The following is a 21,295-nucleotide window of genomic DNA, read 5'->3' as shown; positions in this document are numbered from 1 at the left end:
TGTTTGGTGCTTTCATAGTTCCATTGGGGATTGCATGAACTAATCTTACCCATTGGCATATGGCACTTATGTTTATATGTACTTATACCATGTTTTTGATGTGATCCAGCTTTGAAACTGAACTAAACCACGTGTACTCGATAAATGTTAATTGATTTCACCATGCATTCGTGAAGCATTTTGATTATATCTCATCGATCAGTATAATATTCTCATTTCCTGTTGTGAGTTGTATATAGTGGGGAATACCGGTACCGGCACAAAGGAGAGAACCTACAATGCATTTTCCCTTTTTTTTCCAGACTGACTCCCCTGGACTAATTCATAAACTCCACTCAACAGCACAGCTGGCCTTACCAACTCAATCAAAGCCACTGACTTCTTCCATCTGTCCACAGCGCCACGTAGTGAGAATATTGGTATGCTGTCATGGCAGGGGCGGATCTAAGGGGGTGAATAGGGTGGCCAGCCACCCCCTCAAATTCCTTACGAAAAATTCTTTAAAAGGGCTTATTTTGTGTAAATACTCCATCTTTAATCATGGCGGCAGTTCGGCAGACATTGGCACCATAAAAGCGTGCCAGTTTTTCACAAGCAAGAATCCATTACGAAGTTCTGAAGACACGTGACGCACGCTCGAGTTCTGATAATTAGTGCTGGTAACTATTAACAGCATTACTGCATGGCTCAAGCCAGTTGCTAGATCCATAGCGCATACATCAACAGCAACTGAGATGTGTTATCTAGCAAATATTCTTGAGGGCATCAGCTCAATGACAAATTGCTTTAAGTCAGTTGCACCATATGTTGTTGATTATGGAGTGCGGATATCACTGTAATTGAGTTACAACCTGTTCCTCAAAAGTAGAAGATGAGCAGGAACTGGAGATAGATGGACGCTAACTAGTCATAAGCTAGCTCACATCGACACATTCGAGCAACTGATTGTATCCAGCCAGTTCCTCTCATGCGCCAATGTTGTCTTCAATCACAGTTTCGATGTACACGCACGACCGAAAGAGTTGGTAATTATGTCTAAGCGCCTGCCTGGGAACCAGAGCAACAGTAGCGCAGTGACTTTGTATTGTGTAATGTCATATGTGTTGCCATAGGTGACCTTTAATAGAGATCAAAAATCATAATTTTCATTCTTAATTAACGCGTTATGCCGTTTCCAAACTGCTGACTATTGGTACTATAACTACTCACGGGAACCATTTGCATATTATTTGGTTTTCATCATCATCATCCATCATCCATCATCCATCATCCATCATCCATCATCCATCATCCATCATCCATCATCCATCATCATCATCATCATCATCTTTATTTTCCTTTACAATTTCAGTTACATATTATGCAAAATCCTTATTACCGGTAATACACAGATAAACATGAATAGATATTTCAATATAAGTGGATAAAATAAATGAATAAATAAATGGGCGAAACTGCACACTGAATTTGGTTTAGGCCTACCAGAAGCCGATCAAGTTTATAAAAATCAACAGATGGACGACTCTGAAACGGAAACTTTATATCGACGCCATCGTCTAATCTAGAAACGAGTCGGACTGTCGAAACAGGTACAGCGTACGAAGAAACAAATATCGAAACAAATATCGGAACTGTTTCTTCATACCATGTTGGAAACTCGTCGAGTAATTCTGAGAAAATTGATATTCTTAACAAGAGGCCCAAGGGCCTTGAACCTTCATGATGCAGTAGAAGAAGAATGATTCAGTATTCAAAGTTTTATAGAATGATTTACATAGTAACAATGTAACAATTTTAAAATAGTTAAGAGGTATAGGCTATGTGGCGATAATGTTCATTTTCTGTTAATATATCCTTAAATGAAAAGACAAGCCCTTTTTAGCAGCACCAAAGATCACACTACATGAAAAATGCAACGAGGATTGGTGTAGGCATCATGCTGAATAGAAATCCAAGATGGATGGCAACCCTGGTGGCCATACTAGAACTCAATTTTCAATAAGGGGTAGACATTTCACCTACCAAAATTCGTACACCTAGTACCTTGAAAATGCATCAAGAATTGCAGGCCGTTTCGTGCTAGAAATTCAAGATGGCTGACCTGGCGGCCATATTTGAAGGCCGATGACCTCCATATACAAAAGGCATGGACAGCTTGTCCCTGATCCTCATACCAAATTTTGTGGAAATCCATCAAGAATTGCCGGCTGCATCGTGCAAACAAGAAATTCAAGATGGCTACCCCAATGGCAGCCATATTTGATCACCAATGACATTTTTTTACAATAAGGGAGGACATCTCGCCAGACCCAATCTTCATGCTAATTTTCAAAAAGATTCATCGCAAATTACAGGCGAATTACTGTGTCGAATTCAATTCAATTCCAGAGGTCCTGGCTTAGGCCTATGTAATAGGAGTCAATTAAGATTCGACTTTTTGAAAAACCAGCACAGATGCCTATTCAAATCACATGTAATTAAAAAATTCAGTGCTTCTTTCTTTAATGTCCCTGGTGCTCAACTTTTCAGGATGAGTCGGTAGGTAGGTAGAACTTTTTTTTTGCAAAATTTTTGGGAAAAAAAAACAAATTTTTTATCTTTGGGCTTTTTTAAATGGAAACAATATTGCAAAAGAATCATCTACGTTGTGCACGGGAAATTTGTCTAATAGCGTAGATTTAAAGAATTATTCTAAAATTATAACTTTGTCCAGAGCATCATCTCCGTCTTAAAAATGAAACAGTACATTGAATATGTGCGCGGTTTTACGTTACCAGCTTTGATATAGTCACTATGAGAATGAATGCCAGCTTATTGGAACACTGCCAGTTTCCTGGAAAACTTAAACTAAGCCACATGTCAAGGCATGTTTTCACACGATGCACACTTGAATTCAAACATACGTAGCTCGTCGGCAGTGGGTCGGCCGTTTTTATCAAAAATAAAATTTATTTCAATGAATCTCAGAAAAAAGTTTTCACTTGGTACCTTTGAAGTCGGTCGGTCGGGTTACGGCAAACAGACCATTATTTTGGGATGGTCTAAAATTCATATGATGTCACATATCAGAGGGTGGCTGAATATTGGGTCTTGGAAACCTTTCCCAATGTTGGCCGCGGAAGCTAAAATACCGGTCAGAAGAAATCGGCTATTAGATCGTTTTAAATCCTGGAATTTACCACTACAATATTCAGACCTCGACAGACCTTATAGTTTGCTGCTTAGTATTTTCAGGTCATAAGAAATTACAATTTATTACAAATTCTATCGAACAGAAAACACAGCGCTCATCTTCTGCTACGATTATTCAGCCTATTTTCATGTCAAACGTGCACACGTTACAGCATCACCCTTAGTAGTGTACTGTACGAGCTTAAGTGTGTGTGTGGTGTAGCACTCCGCGCGCACGTGGAGGCCTCGTGTAAGTGAATATTCGCTTTCACCTCAATTTCAATCAAAACAATCACCGGGTATTAAAATGAAACAATACCTATGGCGGATGTGTGAAATAATTACATCCTCACCAGCAATGAGCATTTGAAATTCGCACGTATTCGGCACCTAGTCCAATGAAACGTACACCATTCTATGGCTTTCCCATGATTATTTTAGTAGCGCCGGAATTCCACGTATATCCCAAAAACAGCCAATCCCATTCACTCGTAGAGATGACGCCCCCTAATCGAGGTCATTGCAATTTTATACACGAGAGCTAAGAATTTTCCCGCCAAAAACAGTTTTTCGTAGAATTTTAACTCAGTTGACCATGTCATTGACGGAGGTTCGCCATGTCTTCAATCGCATCGTTTATACGTCGTTTAAGCCGAGGACCAATGAAACAAATGCTCACATAAAAAAACGTACCGCAATTTTACATGAATTGGCTCAATGCCAACATCATATCGCTGACAAAGGTAAACCAAAAAGCGAAATTTCACACTCTGCATTAATAAGATTAAAGTATTTATTCGTTTGACAAATCTTCCTCTGAACTCCCACCAACAAGTTATAAGTGGCGACACGAAAATGACGTCATCGACTCACTACCATCTTATATCCTTCATGACTACGTCATGAAGGTAAAAATTGCTGGAAACCGAATTATTCGTTCCAGACCGTCCTTGACACTTGGGAATTCGGACATAAAACGATCTCATTTCAATATAAGTGGCTTGAACAACGCAAATGGCTTACATACAGTAACCACCCTGATTTCCAGGAGGTTGGTGGCTACCGTGTGTGCTGATCATTAATGATACTGTAAGGGAAAAACTTGGCTGTTTTGTAAACAAACCGTTTAGAAATTACAATAAGTCAAAGGAACTTTTAGATAACCACGAGTGGAAAGAATATCATAAAAGATGTATTGAATGAGCAAGTGCTGTCAAAATTCAACAGACGAACATTGAAAGCCGAATCGACGTACAACTGAATCAGGCAGCATCTCAAAATATTCAGAAGAACCATCATATATATTGACGCTCATCGTCGATGCTGTTTTACTTTGTGCAAAACAGCAATTTCCATTATGCACGCACTGAGATGACAAAATCGATTTTTCACGAGTGTCAGTACAAAATGAATGAAATTACCCAATCAAATCCAGCTTTGCATAACTATCTTATTTCTGGCCCAAAGAACGCACGCTACACCAGTAAGACGATACAGAAAATTTTTTTTAAAAGTCAAATAGTTCTGATTGGGAAAATGACTGTTTAGCGGATAAATATACGGCCTAGCCGAATGACTGGAGATATGCAATCATCTCGATGATTGCTCTTAGCCTATGGCGTCATACAATAGGTATATAATACAATAAAGTCACAACGCTACTGTTAGTTCTGATTCTGAGGCAGCTAACATTCTTATTTCATCTTCTTAGGATAGGCTATTTACACGAAAAAGCCCCCTTTAAAAATGTTTTGGAAGGCATTTGAGGGGTGGCTAGCCACCCTATTCACCCCCTAGATCCGCCCCTGCGGTTATAGTTCAGAAAGATCGACATGTGTATCACTTTCAAAGACTTTTTAATATTAATTGGACCGATAACAACTTAATTGAAAATCTATGATATAGTTTATTTCGTTCAAAATAATAATTGCCCATGGGCCCAGAGGTTTTCCACAGCCTCATGAAATGCAGAGTGAGATGATTTGACGGAGTTCAAAATATGTCAGTAAACGATATAGGGATGCAATTTGAAATGTACTAGTGATTCGATCCCGGTTACAGGAATGACCTGTAGCAAGTACATCGGCAAATCACAAAAGCAATGACAAGGCTGCGATATCGCACCAGCCTCTTTACTGATAAATTTGCCATAATCTAAGACCGATTTCAGACAGCTGCAGCCGCAGCCACAGCCGCAGCCGAGGGATATCAGAGTGTCATGACGAAATGTAAGCATCTCCCGCACGATGAGGCGGGATCGCTACGGACAAGCCGTAACGTTTGAACAATGACGATAATTATATCCTCAACAATACTAGTTCGTCTGTTTGGTGTTTTCTATATGTAAATAAGTATTGCATAAAATTCATCCACATATTCAAGCACGTTCTATTCACCAAAACAAGCACTGGTGCACCAAAATATTTTCGATATTTCTATTCATACAATATAGATTTAGAATACAAGTTTGGCAACGAAAATGTGTTACTTAAGTCCATTGATGGGGCTCTGTAGCAGGTGGGCATAGCTCTCATTGGTTGTTGCGATGCATAGGGAACCTGTCAATGAGGAATCTCTGTCAAAACGTCATTAATGTAGGTACATTGATATGGCTAGCCGCCGACTGCTGCAACGCAATACGTTTGCAGTAAATGAATCAACACACGCCACACTGTCATACAACTCGGCGATAATTTCCGTCTAACTGTAGAAATTAAAGGCTTCCAAGGACATTGTCCGCCAACCTTTCAAATTTAAAGACTCACACTGAATTTCCCAGCACAAAACAAGGAATTTAAGACCGCTACAGTACCGACCCTTGATGCAAGGTGCCCGTTTAATTTAGGCCAAGTGATGTAGTCATCTGCGTATTAATTCATCTAAACAAGGGCCCCAAGGAGCACTCTGGCCAGCCTGTCAGCTTTTCATAAAATGGCAAATGATGCATTCTGTGGGTTAAATTTGTCCAAATACACTCCCAGCTCATAGACTAGTCAATCCCAGGCTAATAATTTACACAATTCAATCGTGTTTTCATAAGTAGACAGCGACTGGAGCTAGCAGGAACAAACACCTCAGATTAATCTTTTCCCTTGGTCTTATTGATTCGAATGTGGAATAGAATTGAATTTCCTGAAATTTGCTCAAAAAAATATAACTGAGTTAGATTTGTTTTACCTTGTTCAATAAAGTAAAATTGAATTGGATTTGAAATTTATTTGCAGAATACAATTTGATTGAATTTGCGGTTTGAGCACATGGCTAATTAGCATATCATATTGATCATATATATCAATGATATTTTCTGTAGTGCCAATAAAAATATTCCTCCCAAAATCCAAATCAACTAAAGATTTCACAGAAATCGATCTTGAAATACAATTTTAGATCATAAAATAAAACCTAGAAGTTAAACGGTGGACGAGACTGCGGGCTCACGTGAAAACCTGCTGATCTCTGTGGCTAAGCCAATCATAGAGGAGTCTTTGCTTTCTTATTGGCTTTTTAAACAGATATTTTTGCCGAATAACCATAGAAGCGATAACATTAAAAACCTCATTTTCTAATGAGTAAATACAGTTTATTAACACGAACGTTTTCGGGATCATATCCCCTCATCAGGTGAAATACAAGTGAATCAAATGATTAAACTACAGGTTTATATACAACATAAGTTACAAAATTACAAGTGCTAAATTCTAAGCTAATTACAAACCAAGTATTTAATTACAAACTAATTATTTGAATACATTTAGGATAAAGGATGAGCCGTTTTGAAATAATTGTTGATTTAAAGAGGGTCGTTGCGCTTTAATAAACAGGGCCTCCCTAATTTTACAGTCGAGATCAGATGAACCTTTGTCTAGAATTTTGAATTTGTTGTTACTGAATTCCTGATCACAAGTGTGACAAATTGCGAGATGTTGTCCAATCGCAGAAGTCTTTGATCTGTGTTCCTTAATCCTGATGGCCAAATGTCGTTTAGTTTTCCCAATATAGGAAGTGTTTATATCACATAAACAATTGAATTTATATATGACTTTAGCCTTCAGCGATTTAGGGGTAGCACATTTCAAAGAGAAAAAATTCTTAATTTTGGTCGTAGTGAATGCACATTTCAAGTTGATTTCAAAATTCCTTTTAAATAGATATTTTAATTTTCGGGCAAATAGGATTGACGGGTTACCAATATACGGTAATGAAATGAATAGATCAATTCCATCTTCAACAGGTTTCGGTTGAGGTTCTGAGTTCTGTTTTGATTTCAAAAATCTATTAATACATTGATCGATGACATGAATAGGAAACGCATTAGATTTAAACAGATTTTTCAAGAAATTGATTTCTTCTGAAAAGATGGTCCAATCACTGCAAATATTGTAGGCACGAAAAAGCATGGTATTGATGAGTCCTATTTTCCATTTATACGGACACATGGCGTTGAAGTTCAAAAGTAGGCCTGTGTTGGAAGCTTTCCTGTACACTCGAGATATAAAGTCACTACCGGTTTCTAACGGAATTTGTATTTCGGTATCGAGAAAAGGTAATAGATTAGGACCTAGTTCAAAAGTGAATTTAAGGTTAGAATGGAGGCGATTCAATTCTTCAAAAAATAGTCTATAACTGGATACATTTCGAAATATGCCGAAAATATCGTCCACGTATCTCAGGTATAATGTCGGTTTGTAATTAGTTCTACGTACGGCTTAAAGCATCACATTCTTCCGAAAAATATCAACGAAATCGACCTTAAATCACGTATTGAAAAAACTGTTTACCACAAAAATAGGACTATATCTGGCGGCGAAACGAATGTGAATAACTCTTTCCTTGAAAGTATTAGACATGCGACCATCTCATTTATCAACAGCGCTAAATCAGTATGTGGCTCGACCTGGAACCGACGTTTCTACCGTACGATTGAAAAACTTCGAAAAAACAAGGACATTAAGATCTGCTCATTTGACAAAGGCAACGGCATTGTTATTTTGGACTCTAACGAATATTTCGATAAATTAGATAAAATTGTATTTGATAAAAGTAAATTCACTGAAATCAAAAATGTGAGAAAGAATCACCCTGTCATATCTAATGAAACCAAAATCTGCGGATTTCTGAGAAAACATGTGAAACAGTATGTAAGTTCAGAAATATTTGATTCTATCTACCCAAGCGGTAGCCAACCTGGTAAATTATATGGTTTGTGCAAAGTGCATAAAGATAACTTTCCATTTCGACCCGTTGTATCAATGATCGACACTGCTGAATATAACCTGGCCAAATATCTCGATAAAATCATTAAACCACATATACCGTCTAAATTCATGTTAAATAGCACTTGGGAGTTCCTTAAAAAACTGAAACAATTCGTTTTTAAACCTTCTGATATTCTAATAAGTTTTGATGTAGAGTCACTTTTCACTAATGTTCCATTGAAAGAAACCATTGATATAGTTTCCGATTATATATATGCTTCCGACTCTAAACCTACATATGATCAGGCTACATTCAAAGAATTACTTAAAATCGCAACTTCGGGTTTGTTTATGTACAATGATCGTATTTTCAAGCAAGTTGATGGGGTCACCATGGGCAGCCCCTTAGGCCCAACCATAGCGAACTTTTGTCTTGCCCATTTTGAAAACTTGCTCCTCTCCAAAACTAATTACAAACCGACATTATACCTGAGATACGTGGACGATATTTTCGGCATATTTCGAAATGTATCCAGTTATAGACTATTTTTTGAAGAATTGAATCGCCTCCATTCTAACCTTAAATTCACTTTTGAACTAGGTCCTAATCTATTACCTTTTCTCGATACCGAAATACAAATTCCGTTAGAAACCGGTAGTGACTTTATATCTCGAGTGTACAGGAAAGCTTCCAACACAGGCCTACTTTTGAACTTCAACGCCATGTGTCCGTATAAATGGAAAATAGGACTCATCAATACCATGCTTTTTCGTGCCTACAATATTTGCAGTGATTGGACCATCTTTTCAGAAGAAATCAATTTCTTGAAAAATCTGTTTAAATCTAATGCGTTTCCTATTCATGTCATCGATCAATGTATTAATAGATTTTTGAAATCAAAACAGAACTCAGAACCTCAACCGAAACCTGTTGAAGATGGAATTGATCTATTCATTTCATTACCGTATATTGGTAACCCGTCAATCCTATTTGCCCGAAAATTAAAATATCTATTTAAAAGGAATTTTGAAATCAACTTGAAATGTGCATTCACTACGACCAAAATTAAGAATTTTTTCTCTTTGAAATGTGCTACCCCTAAATCGCTGAAGGCTAAAGTCATATATAAATTCAATTGTTTATGTGATATAAACACTTCCTATATTGGGAAAACTAAACGACATTTGGCCATCAGGATTAAGGAACACAGATCAAAGACTTCTGCGATTGGACAACATCTCGCAATTTGTCACACTTGTGATCAGGAATTCAGTAACAACAAATTCAAAATTCTAGACAAAGGTTCATCTGATCTCGACTGTAAAATTAGGGAGGCCCTGTTTATTAAAGCGCAACGACCCTCTTTAAATCAACAATTATTTCAAAACGGCTCATCCTTTATCCTAAATGTATTCAAATAATTAGTTTGTAATTAAATACTTGGTTTGTAATTAGCTTAGAATTTAGCACTTGTAATTTTGTAACTTATGTTGTATATAAACCTGTAGTTTAATCATTTGATTCACTTGTATTTCACCTGATGAGGGGATATGATCCCGAAAACGTTCGTGTTAATAAACTGTATTTACTCATTAGAAAATGAGGTTTTTAATGTTATCGCTTCTATGGTTATTCGGATATTTGAACTCTCTTCCTAAGATATTTTTGCGATCAGATTTTCGCGAAAAAGTTCATATAAATTGTAACAAGGCCCTCTTTCAAAATTCAGCTTCATAGGGGTTGGAGAATGGATAATGCTCTAATGAATGACTTGTATGAATATATGCTCAGTTGCACAGTCAAAGAGCCTTTACTCTGGAAACCACGTCATTTAAATTCGCTCCATTTGTATAGTAATAGGCTCAGCCTACGGCTGGCCTAAAAGAATTTATCCGAACAAATTATTGATAAAATGTTATTCAAAAATCTTTTTATATTATTTTGATCAATTTCTATCACCATTCAACCCAATATAATGTGAAATAATCTTGAATACAAAGTTGCCGGATCTATTTTTGCAGCGTATTCAACCCATTATTGGATCTTTCGTTGATTCAATGACTGTAAAAATGATGTGCCTTGGTTCGCGGTAAACATACACTACACAATGCCGACAGGCTCCTAATAGCTCTCTTGTTCCTCGAGAGCTGAAAATGGATCGAAAGTCATAGTAAAAAAAAAAAATGCTGACGCTTCTCATTTTCATAGTAACTTCAAATTTAAACTCTGTTCATGTAAAACATTAAGACACAGCTGAAAATGACTCAAAAGAATGTTTCGAGTATTATCTACACCATAGCGTCGCCATATTTTTGATTCAATGGTCCAAAAAGTTATTCTATCACATTTTTCCTCATTAGTTATGTGGTAGATGAGAGGGGGTTAATCAATCACGTTGTGATATCAGGGATGAAAACAGCGTTTAAAAACGTGGACAAATTTGAAATAAAGTATTAGAGGCTAACTAGCAGCTGCGAGCATTGAAGGTGCAAAGCCCCTAAAGGGGGGTTGGGGGACCTCGCCCAAGAAAATTTTGAAATTTCAAGTTTTTGGCGCATCTTAGGCCCATTTTCCAATGACAAAAAAAAAACTGCTGCCACGCGGTTGATCGTTGATGTCTCGAGTACATGAAAAGGATGGCTGCAACGATATCCAAATCACTAGAACATGTTCATACTTAAATGAACTTGTCAATAAATAAAGAGTCGCAAGAGGAGCCCCTATCTATAACTTTCCAATCTATCACTCACGCCTGAATTAAAACAATGACTACTTTTATTGAGCACGTAGGCTATGCTTTGTTGGATGAATTGAATCACGCGACCACAGATTCTAAATATAGATTTCCCGCGCAGCACTATTGTATGTATATATATCATTGATCTGCACAGTGGTTCTTGACAACAGCAGTGTTTCGCAATGATGTTGTAAAAAGATTTCAGAGATCGTAGCACCAGTTTTATGAGACGCTTTTACTGTCTGTTCTAGTAGGCTATGATCTAACATCAACTTTTCCCCAAGACCCTAACCCCCCTATCATTTTCTCAACGGATCTACATCGATATCAAGAATGATATAAATGGACCTCCAACCGCGGAAGATTTTCATCCATGTGATATGTCCGCATTGACATTGGCAGTAAAAAATGGAGAATATGCTTTTTCGAATAAGAAATACATAAATAAATCTATGTACCCCGGCATATAAAAATCATTGTTTTTAAATATCACCAGTGCTGCCAACATAGATTTCATCTTCTGCTGAACACATTTTCAGTAGTCCCCAATTTTCAAACCAGACGACGTTTTAAAAATCAGTATTGAGGAATCTGGATTAGGGTAAATTATTAGGAATAAAATTTGTGTTCCCATTTTCTGACACCGTACTAGTGCACCATCTTCATCTTAGTACAGATGGCACACTAGTACAGTGTCATATTGAGATTATAATTTGAGTTGACAAGAGTGATTCTGAGATGATTTAAGAAAGAACAATGCAATTTGCCATATAAACGACTAAGTTTTCCATAACTTATTAATTTTTTTCAGTATTCTCAGGTGAATAAAAATCCGTAAAAATTCTTCTAAAAACAGAACGCCGTATTTTCACACAATATTCCGGAACAGTTACGGAACAAGAGCCCCATGGGGCTTGACGCGGCAGCTTCACAAATTATAAAAGATCTCAAAGACCTGGGCTTCAATCAATTTCATTCTTCGAATGCTTGAGGAACAGGCTTTTAAATCATTTCCATGAATTATTTTGCAGGAACTTGAATTAAACGGAAATATCAGGATGCTTTTTTCAAAATTATTTATGAATAATGAAAACACACCTTTTTCAACGTGGTGTTTTGGCGGAATTTCACAGGGGGGATCCGTGCTTCAAGTAGTTAAAAGCCTGTCTCCACTTGAACCAAGAAATTCTCCAGGGAAATTTTTGAAACGATCTCAACACATGAAAAAATGAAACGATCTCAACACACATTACATCATAGAACTTATGTGTTCTATGATTAGATGTAATAATCATACGACTCATCATCCCTAGAATCCCGACGAAGGAATCTAAGACTGAGATCGTTTCCGGAACAGTCGCTGTATCAGTAGGACTAGGAGAACCTCAAACCAGGGCACATTTTGACAAGATCTACAACAGTACCAAATTCAGAGCATTCAGTACGAATTCCGATGAATTCAAATCTTCATTCTTTCCTAGAACTCTCACCCAGTGGAATCAGAGTACTAAGGACGATATCGACCTTACCTGCTTTACACCCCATTGGCGCTTGGTGGTGGAGGCTTTCTCTAACACACTTCACAGAGGTTCACACACAGAGAAAATAGGCCGCCCCAATATTTCATCTATCAACGATTTTTTTTTCACTTTCACATGTGGAACCTGGGCAATTTTACCTACAATAATCATGGTCAGGCCTAGCCAACCAATGTTTGCTTCCAATGTGTCTGTTAGATGCGTGCATTAGCTATGTGTTGACTAATTTTTCTTGCATCAAAAGGATTTGCATAGGCCTAACTGAATATTAGTTTGCTCCATGGCATATAAATAAAGCTATATGATGGGAATTTTTCATATGCCAGTATGGCACCTAAGCGAAAGATTCTTACTCTGAAAGAAAAGTTACAAGTTCTGAAAGATATTGGTTCTACAAGTCAAAAAAAAGTAATTAAGTCTGTGTGTTTTACTTGGTTTTGGATTAATGCTTCATATTGGGAGTAGTTACTCAAACTGCTGGTAGGTGGCGTGATGCAAATATGTGCTACCTCTATTTAGTGAACAGCTCTCTATAGTGAACATTTTTTCCGGAACCCCAAGCATTCACTTTAGAGAGGTTATACTGTATTATACCTAAAACGTTGAAATTTGGTTAACGCTATGTACTCCGATACTTCTTTGATTGCAGCTGTTATATTTGCATTTCTAAGGAATTCAAATCCCCTTAGCAACATTTCTGACAACATCTATGATCTCCAAATAATCCGTAAATGGTTCCACGAATAAATTGTATTTATGGTACTTACACATAGGCAAGTTGGTCCAAGACAGCACGGAGAACATCACGAGGAAGATCCAATAAATTAACATAACTGAAGTAAAAATAATTAGAAATTGAATGAGAGATTTAATCATGTGCATGATTACATTCAGAGCACTAAATACGGTACAGCCTAGAAGTAACATAACTCCTAACGCGTTGCGTTTTCGTTTTTCATTTTTGATTAAATGAAATAGAAACGCGAATCAAACCTAGTTACTACCGTGGTTCAAATTCAACGCATCTGGCGTGCGCACATTGAATGCACAAACAAATAATAGCAGCTCCCTTCTTTTCGAGTGCAACTTCTTGTATTTGGATGACTATATGGTAATATACATAGAGTACATTATAAACACCGAATAGGAGCGTGAAACGCGTAATTCTGAAACGGATATTCATCCCTAACGAGTGATGAACGCGTTCGGCACTAAAGGAAAACGAATTACAGAACGCAGTTTGAACAATATAAAACTAAACACAAACAAAAAAGGGAGTTAAGTTTCTTCTAGGCTGTACCGTAGCATGTGCTAGATCAGGGAGATAATTCAAATCTGTCAAATTAATTCAAATCTTAATAAAAAAAGGGTTTGTTTTTCTGATTTTCATCATGAAAAATAAAATCAATTTGATTTTGACCCCTTTGCTCCTGTCCAGCATACCAGAACATACATCAAAAACAAATTGCATTGTGCTTTTATACACTAACTGGATAATTATTCATTTGCAATAGATAAGATACAAATCGAATGTCTATTTTGATTTGAATACTGGCTAGTTGAGGGTTGGAAAAAAATTTTTTGATAAAAACTAACGTCTCATCTCCTTCTTGTGTTGCCTGAATATTCAACGATGTACCCGAATTTACTAAAGTTGGAGACCATAACATCCTTCTATGACTGCGAAGGAATGGATGTCGACGCTAAAATATAGAACAGTTCATGAAAACGCTAGTCACATCACTTACAATGAATGGAAAGATTTGGTGGTCCTTATATATATATATATATACATATACATATATACATATACATATATATATACATATACATATACATATGCATATACATATATATATATATATATTTATATATATATATACATACATATATATACATATGGACCACTATATGTGTGTATAATTACAGAAATTCTGGAAATGTAAATTGCAGAGGTCACCATGCTTACCCTTCGGATAGGAATTTATATTGAATCTGATTCGAAAGTTATAAAACTATTGTTGACTATTTAAGATTACTTAATGACTACCATTTGAGAATTGATATAATAAAATATCAATAAAATAGGCCTATATGTCAAGAACATTTTCTGAAGACCAAATCACTGGGGCCGGTTTCACGAACGGGGATTAAGCCCGTAATTCGAATTAATTCCATAATTCGAATTAAAATTTTGAGGTTAATTTTCGATGCCCCTTTCACAAACGCGAATTAACTTTAATTCGAATTAGTTTAACCCGGAAATCTAATCCTGCCATGGAGCAGGATTAAATCGGCTAATTCTAATTAGTTACTACGAAAATGGCTGCTGCACTGTTTTTCGGAGCGAGACTCGAACGCAGAAATCGACAAAGTTTCGAATTAGTTGACAATTTTAGTGATGAGGAGATGCGAATGAGATATAGATTTGGAAGACAAATGACAATTGAATATATAGAACGTTTAATTGGAGAAAGTATTCAAAGAAATAGTCATCGATCAAATGCGATTTCACCATACCACCAAATCCTTGTCACTTTGAGATACTTAGCGACGTGGGCATTTATGAATGAAATTGGAGACACATTTGGGATTTCAAAGGCATCCGTGTCGAGGATCGTAGAAAGGTTGTGTGCGGCGTTAGTAGAGCACATGGATGATTTTATTTGCTGGCCTAATGCCGCTGAACGAACTCGGCAAAAAAGAGAATTTATTGAAATCGCTGGTTTTCCCGGTTGTATTGGCTGCATAGATGGGACTCACATCCGCATACAAAGGCCGAGTGAAAATGACCCTGCGTACATCAACCGCAAGTCGTATCCATCGATAAACATTCAAGCTATATGCAAAAGTAGTGGTAAATAAATCGTCTTATTCATAAAATTGATACGTTTCTATAAAACTGACAGCGGTGTTTCCGCTCTAGCTAAAACGATATTAATTTTTAGGGACTATTCCATTCTGGCCACGAGCCGTTACTTAGAATGACATTAATGGTTAATTGACACTGCAATATCAAAGCAATTGTTTGCAATTGCAATCTTTTTAGAATTCTTAAAACAAATATTTTTTCAAAGACACTTTTCACTACTAATGACTTCACCGGTTGTAATAATCAAACGGATAATTCTTTCTGGAATTTAGGTAAATTCATCAACATCGTTAGCAATTGGCCAGGTTCTACGAATGATGCAAACATATTCAACAACTCTGCACTTGGCAGGTAGGCCATCGAAGTGATCCATGGTTGATGTCATCTATGCCTGAAGGCTAATTCAATTTTATAGGGACATACTAGTCTTATGAGAAATTAAATTTTAGACACCTTGACACCAATCATCGTGGATTTGTTAGAGATGGTGTGCTTGTAGGAGACAGTGGTTATGGTTGTAAACCGTACCTAGTCACACTCTACCTTGCGCCTTCAACGAGAGGGCAAGAAAGGTTGGTTTTGAGATCCAACATTTTAGAGTATATACAATTAAATGTATATTTATAATGGTGTGTTTTCCTATCTTGATGGTCAAGGTTTAATGTTGCGCACAAGAAGACTAGGTGTCTCATTGAGAGGACATTTGGAGTTTGGAAGAGGCGATTCCATATTCTTCATGGTGAAATTCGATTAGCGCCGAGGAAAGCCTGCACTGTTATTACAACATGTGCAATTCTTCATAACATTGCTATAACGATGGGAGAACCCGACTTAGATGTGGGTTTTAATTTTGATGACAAAGTTGGTGAAAATGATGTAATTGATGCCGCAAACGCACGACAGACGTCAGAGAATTTATCGTCAGCGAATACTTCGACTGAGAGAAATGAAAAGCAGAATTTCTTGCAATAAATGACTAAAAACTATTTAAATATATTTAAACATATGAATTAAATCTTCAAACAATATTTCAAAACGTAAACGTATATAAGTTAATTTAATTAATTAAATTCCTGTTTACTCTTCCTGAATTACAATTCCCACCCCGGTTTCTTTCTGCAATTTAGCAATCTCTAGCTGCAACTTTATGTTTTCGAGGTTCAACTTCTGACACGCTAACTTGATTCTCTTGTTATCTTCGATTAGATTCAACCATTGCTGATGATTAATGTCAGCTGCAGTTATACGTTTGGTGTTGTTGGCTGTTGTAGTGCTGGTGTTTGTATGAGTGGAACTTTGTACTGTAAGACTGCTTTCAGCGGATGATTTTGGTGACCGTCAGTCTCTTCGATCTCATTCTGATCAAACCCTAAAAATTGTAAATTACAGCACCGGTGTTAAAGTGCATAGAATAAATTAATAAATATATGTAATCAAAGGGATTCGAACATCAAATTGCCGAGCAATAACGCCTACGATTAAGTGTTTAGCAAGCTCAAGCACACGCTCTCTGAAGAATTGGACTGGCCCAACGCTCAATCTGAACAAGTTTACCGCAAAATTTCGGAATGAATATATGGATACTGAAGGATGATATACTATATGCTAGACATAAAACATTTTGTTCAAAGTGATAGTGCACAAATCGAGGTGAGTCATTTAAAAAATAACAAATTTTCGACGTGAACTAAAGACATGATTTGAAGAAGGGGGGATAGGTTGCATCTAAAAGCCACGGAACCTATCACACCCATCCGCGAAATAATAGAATGCTCAAATATTCCTGGAAGTTAGCAGACATACACAAACAAAACGCGAATCGAAAAATAACTAGGGGTCCAGGGACACCATGCCCACTTAGGAAGTGGTTCCAAATGCTCAACAATCTAACAATTTCAATATTCAACGCCCCCTGGTGACCATATACAAAAACCAATGACCTTGAAACTCACCACAATCATAGAACATGTCAGCAGCTTCGATTTTGTAATTGATTGTGATAACAAAATATGCCTCGTTACCAATTTAATATGGAAATACTAAGTTATTCTACTATTTAACGCCCCCTGGTCGCAATATTCAAAACCCAATGACCTCGAAACTTACCACATTCATAAAACATGTCATGAACTACAACTTTGCAATTGATCATGGTAACAAAATATGCCTAGGTACCAATATAATAAGGAAATATTAAGTTATTCTACTATACAACGCCCCCTGGTGACCATAGAGAATAACCAATGTCCTTAACACTTGCAACAATCATAGATGATGTCATGAGCTACAACTTTCCAATTGATTGTGGTTACAAAATATGCATAGGTACGAATATAATATAGAAAAGCTAAGATAGTGCGTTATTCAACGCCCCCTGGTGGCCATATTCAAAATCCAATGACCTTGAAACTCACCACAATCATAGAACACGTAATGAGCTACAACTTTCTAAATGATTGTGGTAACAAAATACGCTTAGGTATCAATATAATGTGGAAAAACTTTTTCTCACTTACGAATGAGTACTGGTGACACCAAGATGGCCGCCAATTGCGTCATAATTGGCTGATGAAAAATACCTGTGTCAGGTATAAAACATCCCTTTCCAAAGAATACCCATCACAAAATGCAATGAGAAATGAAAAACCAGTAGGAAGCTACAGGACTCAGAATTCGGACCGAAATTAACATTTTTGGGCACTAAAAAGGTCATAGGACGGCCATCTTCAGTCCGATCGTCCCAATTTTTGTTATGCTGATGGGCCCTGGGGGAATATACATATATCCGAAAGATCAAGGTAATTGATCGAAGCGTCTTCAAAATTTCCCTCAAAATGTTCAAAAATGTGTAAAAAGTGCTGATTTTGACGAACAACAATGGCTGCCAGTCAGCCATCTTGAATCTGATAGGGCCAGTTTTTGGGCTAAAGATGTGTCTAGGGTAGATACATGCGTAACCCAAATATCAAGACATTACCTTGAAGCGTCTTCAAAACTTCCCAAAATAACTGGATTCCGTCTACGGACGGATGAACGCTACGACGGACGACGGACGAAAAGTGAACGCAATAGCCCGCTGGGACTAAAGTCCCAAGTGGGCTAAAAATTATAACAAAATAAATAAAGTTCCAAGGTCGGAGATATGAATTGAAGCTATTGTCTTAACGTGTTGACCTACCATTACTTTCGATTGGGTCGACAGCTGATATCCCATCCCAATTTGGCGCTCCATCAAAAAATTCGACTATCGTCGAAGTTGCCTCGTCCAACGATTTTGGAGGTGGCCCACCACCGGTTTTTGCGGCTACGTTTTTCATGGTCATCTTCTCTTGTTTCGCCTTTTTCTGACAGTTCTTCCAACAAATTTTTACTTCAGGGCCACTTCTCGTGGCGACTCCTAAACTAGAGACGGATCTTGCAATTTCGCTCCATTTCTTTTGTTTACTTATGTAATTGTTTTTGACTAGGTCTAATATCATGTTCTTCTCCTCTCGAGTGAAATTTTGCTAATGCTTGAGATCCGCGCTCTCCTTTTTTCGACAATGTATTACTAGGAATGATGCATTATGGGTAGCTAATTCTGAATTAACTTCGGAGATAATTCGAATTAGTTAATTTTTCGCTAATTCGCGTTCGTGAAACAGATTTAATCATCGAATTAACTAATTCGAATTAAGCATTTTTGATTCGAATTATTACCTAATTCGAATCAAATGTTAATCCCCGTTCGTGAAACCGGGCCCTGTTGTCAACAAACAGGTACATTGAGTGCATAGTTTTGATATATTTGCATAAATAATCGGTACAGAGAATATAACAGAACATGATATATGTTATATAATGTATAGTCAGTGCAACAATAATTTGTGCGAGGAATTAAAGAAAGCCAAAAAGGCTTATCCTAGTCTAAAATCCCTTTGCACATACACTCACATTCTCGCAACCATACGCACATCACACATACATATCTAGTGACACTCTATAAGGGAAAGGCCAGATCTCACATATCTTGTTACCGCCATAGAGGACAGTGTTACATGACCAAACAGGAAAGTTTTATAGTGATGGGACAGTCATAATCGACTACTGTTTGAATATTTTTTACAAAATAATATTGATATTAAATGTTAACAGTTTCCTGAATGATATAAATAAAGTTAATTCAAAATTGGTTATTTGTTGAACTCGTATGCAGTAGAGTACCTTAAGCATGGAACGCTTCACCGAAGACTGTAGAGAGAATACAAAAAGAAAATTCACGTTAAACAGAGCAACAAATAAAGCACACCTATGGACTTTGTAAAAATTTGAAGTACATTTTTTTCAGAATATAATGCAAGGGCAAATGGAAATAAATTGCCCATGGGCAAAGTGTGGTTTACCTTGAAAGCTAGAGGTTGTTTGGAGTAAGGGCATTGCTTGAAAAATCTTTTTAATTCGTGACTTCAAAGTTCCACAAGTTTATATTGTATTTTATCTTTCTTAAAGAATTATTTTGTAGTCAAATGAGACCAAAGATATACATTTGGTTACGGTCCACGTCCAAAATTTTGTAGGGTACAGGTAGGCGCGGCAGGGAAACTATTTTATATTTTCAAAAAATAATATGTCTCACAATATGAAAAAAATATTCAAATAAGGCCATCCCAAAATAGTTGTCTGTTTGCCGTAACACCGACTCAACTTTTCAGGACGAGTCGATAGGTAAGAAATATTTTTTTTTGCTAAATTTTTGGGCAAAAAAAAACAAATTTATCACCTTTTTACATGGAAACAATATCGCAAAAATCATCTACGTTGTGCACAGGAAATTTGTCTAAAAGCGTAGATTTCGAGAATTATTCTAAAATTATAACATCGTCCAGAGCTACATTGAATATGTGCGCGGTTTTACGTTACCAGCTTTGATATAGTCACTATGAGAATAAATGGCAGCTTATTGGAACACTGCCAGTTTCCTGGAAAACTTAAATTAGGCCACATGTCAAGGCATGTTTTCACACGATGCACACCTGAATTCAAACATTCGTAGCTCATAGTCGGCAGTGGGTCGGTCGGTGGCCGTTTTTATCAAAAATAAAATTTGTTTCAATGAATCCCAGAGAGAAAGTTTTGGCTCGGTACCTTTGAAGTCGGGTCAGTCGGGTAACGGCAAATAGACCATTAATGTGGGATGGCCTAAAATTCATAAAATGTCACATATCAGAGGGTGGCTGAATATTGGGTCTTGGAAACCTCTTCCAATGTTGGCCGCGGAAGTTAAAATACCGGTACAGAATAAATCGGCTATTAGATCGGTTTAAATCCTGGAATTTACGACTACAATATTCAGACCTCGACCTATACTTTTAGTTTGCTGCTTAATATTTTCAGGTCACAAGAAATTACAATTTATTACAAATTCTATCTAACAGAAAACACAGCGCTCAGCTTCTGCTACGATTATTCAGCCTATTTTCATGTCAAACGCGCACGCGTTACAGCATCACCTTGAGTAGTGTACTGTACGAGCTTGTGTGTGTGTCGTGTAGCACTCTGCGCGCACAGGTTGAGGCCTCGTGTAAGTGAATGGTCGCTTACACTTCAATGTCAATCAAAACAATCACCGGGTATTAAAATGAAACAATACCTATGGCGGATGTGTGAAATAATTACATCCTCACCAGCAATGAGCATTTAAAATTCACACGTATACGGCACCTAGTCCAATGAAACGTACGCCATTCTATGGCTTTCCCATAATTATCTTAGTAGCGCCGGAATTCCCCGTACATCCCATAA

At 37.0% G+C, this 21,295-nt stretch overlaps 1 protein-coding gene and 1 long non-coding RNA gene across 5 annotated transcripts in view; one reads left to right on the top strand and one right to left on the bottom strand.

The window, feature by feature from the left end:
* Positions 1–1,300, top strand: part of LOC141908786 (uncharacterized) — a 44,024-nt gene extending 42,724 nt beyond the window's left edge. The window contains exon 3 of the long non-coding RNA XR_012619635.1: positions 303–1,300. This is a non-coding gene — a long non-coding RNA (uncharacterized LOC141908786). The remainder of the gene's footprint in view (positions 1–302) is intronic.
* The window catches only part of LOC141908785 (uncharacterized), a 122,111-nt gene that overhangs the window by 52,810 nt on the left and 48,006 nt on the right, over positions 1–21,295 (bottom strand). For 3 of the 4 annotated variants that reach the window (XM_074798989.1, XM_074798987.1, XM_074798991.1), the window contains exons 6-8: positions 19,718–19,744; positions 14,239–14,345; positions 13,410–13,475 (exon numbers count right to left, since the gene is read on the bottom strand). In XM_074798989.1, coding sequence (XP_074655090.1) covers positions 13,410–13,475; positions 14,239–14,345; positions 19,718–19,744 — 200 coding nt within the window. The remainder of the gene's footprint in view (positions 1–13,409; positions 13,476–14,238; positions 14,346–19,717; positions 19,745–21,295) is intronic. The other variant, XM_074798990.1, reaches the window with a different exon arrangement.

Source organism: Tubulanus polymorphus, chromosome 7, assembly GCF_964204645.1.
Source record: "Tubulanus polymorphus chromosome 7, tnTubPoly1.2, whole genome shotgun sequence".
NCBI lineage: Eukaryota > Metazoa > Nemertea > Palaeonemertea > Tubulaniformes > Tubulanidae > Tubulanus > Tubulanus polymorphus.
This window is presented reverse-complemented; position numbering and strand designations above follow the sequence as displayed.